This window comes from Limulus polyphemus, unplaced genomic scaffold (genome assembly GCF_000517525.1).
Source record: "Limulus polyphemus unplaced genomic scaffold, Limulus_polyphemus-2.1.2 Scaffold488, whole genome shotgun sequence".
NCBI classification, from domain to species: Eukaryota; Metazoa; Arthropoda; class Merostomata; order Xiphosura; family Limulidae; genus Limulus; species Limulus polyphemus.
The window spans coordinates 384,374-395,953 of NW_013666098.1; the positions used below are offsets into that span (position 1 = coordinate 384,374).

At 33.9% G+C, this 11,580-nt stretch overlaps 1 protein-coding gene across 1 annotated transcript in view; it reads right to left on the minus strand.

Moving 5' to 3' along the window:
- Nucleotides 1–11,580, minus strand: part of LOC106458584 (pikachurin-like) — a 151,185-nt gene that overhangs the window by 60,114 nt on the left and 79,491 nt on the right. Inside the window, exon 2 of the mRNA XM_013918104.2 lies at nt 4,186–4,302. Coding sequence (XP_013773558.1) covers nt 4,186–4,302 — 117 coding nt within the window. The remainder of the gene's footprint in view (nt 1–4,185; nt 4,303–11,580) is intronic.

Consider the following 11,580-nt stretch of genomic DNA (forward strand, 5'->3'; position numbering starts at 1 on the left):
TCCTTCTTTTCCTCAACAGCATATCTTTCGTTTCTTTTGTATATTCCTTCTTTTCCTTCAACAGCATATCTTTCGTTTCTTTTTTGTATATTCCTTCTTTTCCTCAACAGCATATCTTTCGCTTCTTTTTTGATATTCCTTCTTTTCCTCAACAGCATATCTTTCGCTTCTTTTTTGATATTCCTTCTTTTCCTCAACAGCATATCTTTCGCTTCTTTTTGATATTCCTTCTTTTCCTCAACAGCATCTTTGATTTCTTCTTGACAGCCCCTTTTTTCCCTAACAGAATTTTTGTTTCTTCTTGATATTCCTTCTTCTGTACAAACATAGTCGAGTGAGGAGAAACGATATAAGAGAAATATTTTCAAACTTATCCTAGACCATAATGAGCTTCCCTTTCTTTTCAGATAAGACTCCTTCGAGAAAAGAAAGAATGTTTTTCTGCTTGTTCCAATAAAACCTTCTAATCCGTGGAACTACGGTTGTCATGAACCGGATTGGAGGAACGAATGAAACCAAGGATAAAGTACTTAGTATCATTGATCCAAGAAGTTGAAAAGACAGCAGTGCCTGCTCTCGGGGGAAAAAAAATGAAAAAGAAATCTCATTTTGGAAACTCGGCGTAACATCAAACTCGCGATGTCGACAGGTGCCATGAAGTAAGTTGACTTCTCCATTTGGGAAATTCAAAATTTAAAGAACACCTGATCCCGAATCAAACAGACTTTCGAAATACGCTCAACGTTATTATGTATTTTGACAGGTTAATTTCTTTTCACGTATTTTTAATAGAACCAGCAGCAAATAAATAAAGCTTAGTAGCAAAATTACAGTAACTTTCCTATGCTCGACCTAGCGTGGCCCATTGGTCAGCGTGCCGAACTGCGGATCTGTAATTTTGTACGTCGTGTCCGTTACCGCTAAAAAGAAATCGTGCGCACATTTTGGGTCGTAGGTGTGTTATAAGAGCATTTTTATTCAAAAAATAAGTACTGTACACTCAATATAAAAAAATGTAGAAAATAATAGTATAAAAATTATATTATACTAGCAAATGTAGCCCAAAAGTTGAGGGTGAACACTGTTGACTAGCTACCTTCCTTCTAGTCAAAAACTTCAAAATTGGGGATGGCTACCTCAAATAGTCTTTATATAAGCTTTGCGCGAAATTCAACAAAGAAAAAACGTTCCGCTTTTCTGTCTAGGAAATTCTTCTATGAGAAAATTCTGCGTCCATCGTAGCTTATCAATATTTTTTGCCGAGTTTTTTTTCTGGGGAAGTAAGTGTTATTATATCGCGAATCCCAAGTTTTTGTTGTTGTTTCTGTGGAACTAAGTGTTGCTATATCGCGATTCCCAAGTGTAACGACATTTCTTTAAAGGTAAAAAATGTGCAGTGAAAATAGAAAAATGTATGCAATTTTATAAAGCAGCTTTTTAGAATTATCTTGCGAAATTTAAAATCAAAAGTTTCTCGTTCCTTTAGACCTTGTATTGCTGACTAAAGTATTTAAGATGTTGTTATAACTAGATTATAGTAATATAAAAACAACGACTTGAAATACAACGCTTAGTTCGTAATGTAACCTAACTTATCATACCAATCTTTTTCGTTAGATACCATGAAACCATAATGATGAATCGTTGGTTTGATTAAACAAGTTATTCTGGAAGTTCTGTGATCGATATCACATAGTTTCCATACTATAACTTTGAATATGTTTTATGTATCTTCACGATATTTCGCAAGCTGTCAGTAAACAAGTCTTTTGTACACAAAATAATTAAAATTGTCAATTAATCTCTTTGCGTAATTCCTCCTAAGTAAACATCGACTTTTTTCAGTAAAACGTTGTTATTTTATTTCCACAAAAGATAGGAAATGAATCTAAATTACCCTTTTTTTCCCCTTCCACAATGATTGCAAATTGTAACAGGGAACCACAGATGTTTATCCTAAATAGCTTAAAGCTCATAGCAGTATACATATGTTTATACCTAATTTTATTGCCCTTTGAACCGTGTATAACTAATAATCCCACCACACAAGTTGTAAGTCACTTGGCGAACGTGTAGCTCACGTTATCTATCGAATTACGTAACGCACAAGCTGTTAACGATCATACCTTGTGAAGAATTATTACTATTTTTCATTATCTAACCTAACAAGTTTCTAAGTTTTACATTTTAGTTACTTCTAAAATAGTACATAAAGAATACACGCGGAAAACAAAAAATACAGTACAAAAAAGTACCTGGGTCTCCTCTTTTTTTTTTTTTTTTTGCTGTCCATGAAACTTTAACCTACTCTTTTATACTAATGGCACTACTTCACGAAACAATTTTTATTTAATTAAATAATGCACCTAAGAACACGGAATAATAATAATAATATACAAAAGCAAACAAGGACCTATAACTATCCTAATTTTTATGGCTTTCTAACTGTGCGATAAGAGCCGTTACAAATTCCGTTTAACTCGTCGATGCGATTCCCGCGAGAATAAGTTTAAAACTGAATGACAAAATACACAATGTCCTCTACAAAAAACAACATAATATAATACGACATTTGAAATATTTAAATTATGGCTTCTTACTTGTTATAAATAACATAGAATAAAACGTCAGAGAGAACTAATGGCAATTTATGAAAGACTGAATGTGACACGTCGGTCTGATTTTCTAGTTTTTTTTGGCTCTGTAGATAAATACAAATGAAGGCTACAAAAATTACGCTTTGCCTGAGTAATATTTACATCATAATAAGTAATTTACTTTAAATTCCGTACTTCTCAGAGGGGTGGTAAATAAATTAAAGAGGGAAGACATAGAGAACAAATTTCACAATTTTCATACTTGGAGAGATTGAGGATTTTAAATATTTTCTTATAAAATTAATAACTTATATAATATTAAAATTTGATTTATTAAGTGAGTTTTGACGCCAAATGTATTCGATACAATGATAATAAAGTAGCTTAATTAAGTTTTGAATGTAACTTTCTCAAAAATCTTGACACGCACACTTTGACCTACAGGTGACGAGAGTTTAAAATTTATTTATAAATCAAACTATTCGTCAATAAACCAGTAAGACGAAAACTTTCTTTATGTGCTAAACTGATTTTAAAGTGCTTATGAGATTCAGAGAATTAAGTACAGTGGTAAGCTTGTAGGATTACAATGCTAAAATTCGGGATTCGATCCCTTTGGAACGCACAGCATAATTAGCTCATTGTGCAGCTTTCCGATTTACAGGAGCATGCATAGCTAAACAAAGAAACAGGAGAAAAGATATAGGGGCAGTTATTTATTTACACTGTCTTTACATAAAAGAGTATTAGTATCTACGTAAACGTTCTTTCACATACTATGATTAGTTAAGTAGTTTTTCTTGGGAAGACCAAATGAATGAAAAAACTATCTTTATCCACCGTCTTTTAGGCCTAAATGTAGTCAGTTGTAAACGAATACTGTGTAATCTAAAATAAAAACGTATTTTAGGCCTAAGCATCATAACCTGTAAATACAGTTATTTATTTATTGTCCTTTATGCCTTAACCGTTGCAAGTTGTAAACACAAAATATTTTAACGTCATAAAATTGAACTAATAAATTTGAAAGTTCATTTATTCAATTCATAACGTACTTATGATGACAGTTTTAGTAATGTGACACTGTAAAATACCAAATTAAATTTAGTTAAACGTCTTGACATATTTTTCGTCATATTTGAACATTTAAAGTAATAAAATAAGCATTATTTAATAAAACAAAATCATTGTAACCGATGAACATTTACACTAAAAACGTTCTTCGTCTGACTCAGAGAAATAATGTGTGTTAAACTTAGTCAACCTGTAAAATCTACGAATATCAACTAATAATAATAATAATTTATTTCACAATCATATCGCTATCCATCCTCCAGTGCAAAAAGACAGTGACGTTGTGGCTTATCTAAACTAGTTCATCAGATGTTATTACGAAACTACATTTAAAACTTGATTACTCAATTATAATACTTTCTTATAGATAATTTTGTTGCCGGAACGTTTAATCTACAAGTGCAAATTAACACCTTTGATATCAGGTCCGAACGACTGGTCCAATATGTTTAATGTGCTTTTAGGCTTAGTTGTCACTATTAAAAAAATAACGGAGCTACTACAAAAATCTTACCTATACAACTGTAGCCATTGTTAGCGAGAGTATACCCTTCATTACAAGAACATTCAAAGGTACCATCGTGAAGGTCATAGCAGTTGTGGTGGCAAGGGTTACCGTCAGCACATTCACCTGCATAAGAAAATATCAATTAGTGACTCCTGGTGGCATAGAAGAAAGCTAACATAAAAAAAAAATTCTTAGATCTACGCATGACTTAATGATCACTGTTTGGTACATCAAACAAGCCAAATAAAACATAGTGGAAACTTATTATAACTAATTATACAATAACTTAAACGATTTATGCTAATTTCGTAAAAGTAGATCGGAAATGAATGCTCTCTCCAAAATAACTTTAATGGTAGATACCTAACAAAACCAGTATCAAATATCTAGCTAGGATGAATTCTTTTGTGTGTGTTTTTTTATATATGGTGGACCTTCATGTAAGCTTTGATCCGGGTTTGATGCAGCATTTTCATACACATACAAAACCCCAAGAGCTCAATGGTAAGCTTGAGGTATTATAACGCTAAATTTCGGGATTCGATTCCTGCGAGTGTAACAAAGCATCCTACCGATTGTGTAGCTTTGGGTTAATAACAAAACATGTACAAAAACGCAAATGCTTTAGTGATTCCAATCAAGGAAGGTTAGTTTGTTAAATCAGTGTTTATTAAAATGGTACTTGAGCTTATCAGTTGCTTTATAGACTTTGAAAATACATATGAATTTACATTCAGTACTGTTATTATCATTGGTTCATTAAATAACAAGTCACCTCGTACAACCAACCAGATAAGAAAGAACCGTAAAATTAAATCATGCATTTTTAGTTGAGTGATATGTTACAACGTGTTTTTAAATTGGATTTAATCATGCAAGTTTTAAAATTTAAAATTATGAAAGACGTCTTTATATGTCTCAGAAACACAGAAATAAAATGTACTCCACTTCTTTCATTAGGTTGATGTATTTGTCATTACACCGTTTTATTAGATATGCTAATAAAGCAATTAAAGTCAGCTTCAAACGCAGACAAAAATCACTGTTACGGAAAGTGGTAAGTACACTGTAACGCCGACTAGAACCCAAAGGTCACCACGCTTGTTAATTTTTTGGTTTTTCTTTAATGTCATGAATAAGATACATTAGCACTTAGCAAACGTACAGAAATAATGTATTAGGACATGCTACAAAGTTCGACACTAACGTCAACTGTCTTTAGGGTTCTATACCTCGATAAACATAATCTGAGAAAAGTAAACTGTACATTCAAGCCAATTAGCATCAGAATCATCTGTACACATAAACAACAAGGCTGCTGTCCAAGGAAGAAGGGAGAAAAACGTTTACTACAGTGCACGAATTAACGAATTCAATAGTTCAATCTTCCTGTGAGAATAATCATTTGGCTCTTTAGGAAAAATCAATAATTAAAGTGGGCATTTTCTCTCTCTCTCTCTGTTTTTAGCGAAATAATCAAGACTTTGTTAGAGAGGTGTATTGTCCTTTTAAGTCGCGCAAGGTAATTAGGGTAGTAGATTTTTGTATTACAATTTTTTTTTGTTTTTTTTGTATACAAGACGTTTTTGGATACAAACATTTATAAAAGAAGAGAAGCTACATAGGTCTTCCAAGTACTAACCCAAACTAACCAGAAAAAAATTTTATTTCCCTGAAGATCGCTGTCCTTTCCTTCCAAACAAACCAGAACAAAAATCAGGAAAGGACAGCGATCTTCAGGGAAATAACCCATACACACCAGAACAAAAATCAGGAAAGGCCACTGGAGTTAATAAAACTAACTCTAAACTAATTTTCTTTTTTGTAGTAAGCCGGTATATAAAAGATTAAGAAAAGACACTCTTTAAATATCTAGAGTATCAGAACATCGTGTAAGCACGATGTTTTAGAGATAAATACACAATGATTTGAATTTTCCTCAGTCTTTTACCAAAATAAATAAATAAGTAAAACAAAATTTATAACCTCGTAGTAGGACGCTACAACTACAATCGTAATGAGATTTTAATGTATTTTTAAAACATTGGTTTTTATCTGTTTACCATACATCATTCGCACTAGGAAATAACATACAGATAGCGTTCTTAACGAACACAGAAACTATATACAAATAGCGTTCTTAACGAACACAGAACAATATACAAATAGTGTTCTTAAAGTTAGATCACAGAAATTAAACGTATGAGAAAAAAGGGTAAATTCAGATAATAAAAATATTTAGCTAAGTTAGTTGTATAATTAGTTTTCAATGATAACTATAAATTTAAAATATAAACATGTATATATGTATGTATACACACACACACACATATATATATTTTGCAGCAGGGAGCAGTTCAAAGGTAAGGTAACTCACACAACCACATGTTACTTGTCATTCACGTTTAATAAAAACATTCAGCGTCACGCATCTCGTCATGCTTGCACCCACGTCACGCCATTTGGGCATTTCCATATCGACTTCCATCTTTTACTATCTGTCTATCAGAATTTAAAAAACTATCTAGGAACCTTTTTTTCACATTAATTTTTTCTCTCTGTTCTCACTTTTATCGATAGAACAAGACTTCCGCATAATCTATAAAATAAATCGCCATCAGATTATACGTGAAAACAGACATCGATAAGACCTGTAAACATGTTCTGAATTTAGAGCTTGCGTTAGCTGTAAGTATTGTTTAAAGTATAACATTTGTTTTTATGTAAACATATGCATTACAGTGTAATGCCGATATCCATCACGGTATACGGCCCGTATCTTTCACGATATAAGGCCACATTATCGCTGAAGTTGATCCATCATAACTTGGAATAATTTGTCTTTGTAAGAAATGAGTAACTGCTTGTTCAGTGTACGCCATATGTTAACAGCCGTTTCTTTCCTAATTATTCATTCAGGGCACGGCAGAAATCAACAGCCGTTTCCCACTGTTAGTTTTCAGAGGTAACTTTCGCAAGTCGATTCAAAGCGTTCTCCAACACATTTATGAATTTAGATAAATTGTGAATATTTGAATTATTGTCTGTAATCTTAAGCCACAAGGTACAGCCATGCTATGAGTTTGGCTTCCTGGGTTAACTTTGTCCCTGTAGAACTGCTTTATTTGCGTTGCATACGATTTGTATAGGAAACATATAAGCAATACGTATGGGAAACACATAAGCAATACGTATGGGAAACACATAAGCAATACGTATGGGAAACACATAAGCAATACGTATGGGAAACACATAAGCAATACGTATGGAAAACACATAAGCAATACGTATGGAAAACACATAAGCAATACGTATGGGAAACACATAAGCAATACGTATGGGAAACACATAAGCAATACGTATGGAAAACACATAAAAAAATCTTCCCTTTCCAATTTTTTATTATCATAAGAAACAAATCATACAAATAGAAATGTCATATTATTCGGTTTAAATAGTCTAAATGCAGAATGTTATCGATTCTACCGTAGACATACTGATGTAAAGAAATCCTTAAAGGACCGTCTTCTGACTTAACAATATCAGACTTAGCTGTTAACTTCTGCTCAGTAAGTAAATATCTTCTAGCAAAAATAAAGTATTTTTATAGATAAAATAGTGAAGGAATTTGATTGATAAGTGCACACATTCTTATTGTGCTTCTAAACTAACAATTAGCACTGATGTTTAGAGCAAAATGTGCTAAAACTCTATGCACAAAGCACCTTCAGCATCGGACATGTATGGTAATCGCATGTCCCATGAGCAGGATAAAAACTGGGACGTCTCGCATGCCAGATGTATGTTTTGCCAACTGAATTAAAGGGTTAACTTACCATCAATTGCTATACAAGTACTACATTGTTCCTCTCTCATAAATAAAGTCTGTCCTCGAGGTTTATGTCAAAGTCCTGGGATCACCCCAAGCTGGGTGGCAATTTTTCTTGCGGTTTCGTTGATATCCCTTGTAATGAATTTGTTATTATATATTTATTCTAATATCAATGTTTGTTTAGATTAAGTTTATATTTAGAAACATGCATAGCCTATAGTGTTAAATATGTATTGCGAAACTCCCGCCTATTCTCCAAAGTTGTAGAAGATTCTCGAGAGTAAGAATCAACAATATGTGTGTGTACTGTGACAAGTTGAAAATCTTTTTATTGAAACATTACAAACTTACCTAGAAAAGTTTTTGTTGGAAGTTTAGAGAAGTCAAACCTGACACTGGAGAAACGGCATTTCAGTCTGTAGCCCATCTGTGGTGATACTTCACAAGATGTACTGACATGGCTAAGTGTGAAAATAGTTTTGAAGGACTAGCAGATACACTAATAAGTGAACAGTTCATGATCACATGCTCAACTGACATATCGCTGTTCCTAAAGGAGAGAGCACCAAAAGACGTGGACGAGATGATCAAGCTGGCAAAACAGTATATGGAAACCTATGGAGGGAGAATAACTAGGAAGTCAAAGAATAACCAGTTAAAGTTGAAACCAGGTGGCTGACCAGAAACAGGACACCACCAAAGGTGACAAGAGCTCAATGGACAAAAGGGAGAAGAGATGCTATATTTGTTATAAAATGGGGTGCATTGCAAATGAGTGCAAGTCTTTCACTAACAAGTAACAGCAGTCTAGTACCTGATGGCCAGATTAGAGAGAAGGTACGTCTGTGTGTGCTGATTGATGGAATAATGAGAAAGTTTCCCATAGCAAGAGTAAATGTGGACATTCTATACTATGTGGGAGACCTTGAGGATACGTGTGTGAAGGCACTCATCTTTGACTTGGTGATTGGAAATATACCAGGCAGTAGAAGTTTGGAGGAACCAAATAGAAAGAAGACTGATGAGGCATATGCAGTCACCACAAGAGCTCAAGAAAAGAAGAGTAAGCAATACACCAAGTCCCTGCAAGTCTGAAAAGGAAACATCTAAAATGTAGGTCTATGGGAACTGAAGGAAGCACAGAAGAAAGACCCTTCACTGCAGAAATTTGGGAGTGCTGTATCAAATCTATAAAGGTAGTTATGCTGGGAAAGTTATACAGATCATAGTACTAACAGAATACCAGACTCAAGTGATGAAGCTGGCTCATGAGTCTATTGTGGGATGACACCTAGGAGCAAAGTGTATAGCAGGAAGAATCACAAGCAAACTCCATTGACTGAAGGTTATTGGAGATGTAACCAGATTATGCATGTCATGTGACATCTACCAAAGGACAATACCAAGAGGGAAGGTAGCCACTGGGTGAGATGCATCTCATAGAAGAGCCATTCAACAGAGTAGCTGTGAACATAATCAGACCTCTAGCAACTGTTTCTGGCAATGGCAATCAGTATGTCCTGACAGTAGTTGACTATGTGACACATTGTCTAGAAGCCGAAGATAGAGATGGAGAAAGTAACAGAAGCCCTCCTGGGAGTGTTCTGCATAGTAGGCTTTCCCAAAGAAGCCCTGAGTAAGAGAGGGGTCCAGTTTACTTTAAAACTGATCCATGATGTGTGCATACTAATCAGCACGAGGCAACTCTTTACCACCTCTAGAACCATGGATTTAATAGACTTTGTGAGAGAGTCAATGGAGTCTTAAAGATGTTACATATCAGAATTTCAAATAGCCTGAAATTAAGTTAACTGATAAATTTTAATTTATTAGTTAAATTATAATTTGGATTTAGTAGTTAAGTAACAGCTGACATATAATCAGTTTATGATATTTGCCAACAAGATTGATACACACAGTTTTCTTTTTTAACACAAATACGTTTTAATATACACACAATTTACAATAACAATTATTACAAATAATTATTACAAACAATGATTTATAGACAAAAGTTCTACAAACTTACAAGCAATATAAAGTTTTCTTTCTAGTCTGGAACTTACTTGATATCTTATCGAGGGTTCACGATGAGCGAGTTGATTACGAGTTGACGGAGATATATTTCACTTAACGGGAAGCTAGCTAGCTTTGTCTTTCGCTGATCACACGCCGATGTTTCCACCGGTGACGTTAGGTAATGTTTTCGTAAAAATATTAATGTCCAATGAGAATCCATTGAAGTTAAATGAGTTGTAATTTTCGAATTTTGTAGATGCTCCTGGTCAAATATCTGAAGTTTTCCGATTGGTTAGCGTTACAACGATCACAGTTATAGCTTCCGAAGTTTTAGAGCACACTGATTATAACAAACTAATAATAGATACTCTCTCTTGGCGCATGGCATGGGTTATATTTATAGCTGTGTGGAGGCGTTCTAGAAATTTCAGTCTTACGTAACAATACTGAATTAACACAAGAGTTTATTTTCCTGCATACACTTGTTGGCCTTTTCCTGTGAGAAGTGAGTTGAGACAGACTGCCCAGTCCCCTTTGTACCAGTTCCGATTTTGGGCAAATCTCTCATATATCTCCTAGAAGGCATCTTTTCCATTTTTCTGTTCATCAAATTTGGGGAGCTTGAGTTGGCTGGCCCAGACCCATTGTCATTCTTGTGTGCTTCATCTTTCTGTTGGGTGTTCTTATTCTCTCTATTTCTAGTCTCTCCTCTCTCTCCTTTTTTCTTTCTTAAGTTGAACTCTTTTTCTCTCTATTTGTAGTCTCTCCTCTCTCTCTCCTTTTCTTCTTTCTCAATTTGTACTCTTATTCTCTCTATTTCTATTCTCTCCTTTTCTTCTTTAAGTATTTTTTTCCTTTTCTTTTTTTAGTCTTTCTTTATCTGTTCTCTCTTTCTCCTCCTCTCTCTTCTGTTGCTACTATTCTCTTTCTAGTCCTTTTTGTTTAACAAACTATCATAGATTACCACCTTTTAGCCAAAATCACTTACCTCTCTCTATCCATTTATAAAAATCAGTTGGCATTGTTATATAGCTTGTTTGTAATCTCTACACTGTTCTAGCCACCACTATGGTTTTGCATATGTAGGCCTACTTCTGCTGTTGTTCTCGTCTTCTTCTATCACTGTTTATCATTGTATAATCCTGGCTGACTTGACAAGTGTCAGGTTTTTGCAAGACCTCGAATCTTAACAGTTGGTGTCTGTGACTTGTTGGTGATAAATGTCAACAATAAACAGACAGCAAAAATTCACTTGTTTCAAAATAATATATTCAAAACAAGTCAAATGTATGTACAAAATATTTTTTTGCACTATAGGTTATCACACTTGTATCCAGAGTTTTAAGTAATTGTCTCTTTTTCGTCAAAGTCCACACAGGTGGATTCAATTACTTCAGAACATCATTTTACAAGGCAAATTATTCTCCTCTACTCTGTTATTAAAATATAATCAGCAATAAATTCACTTACATTATCCAATAGGTTACTACAGTTGTATCCAGAGTTATAAATAATTATCTTTTACGTCAAAAGTCTACGCAAACTGGTTC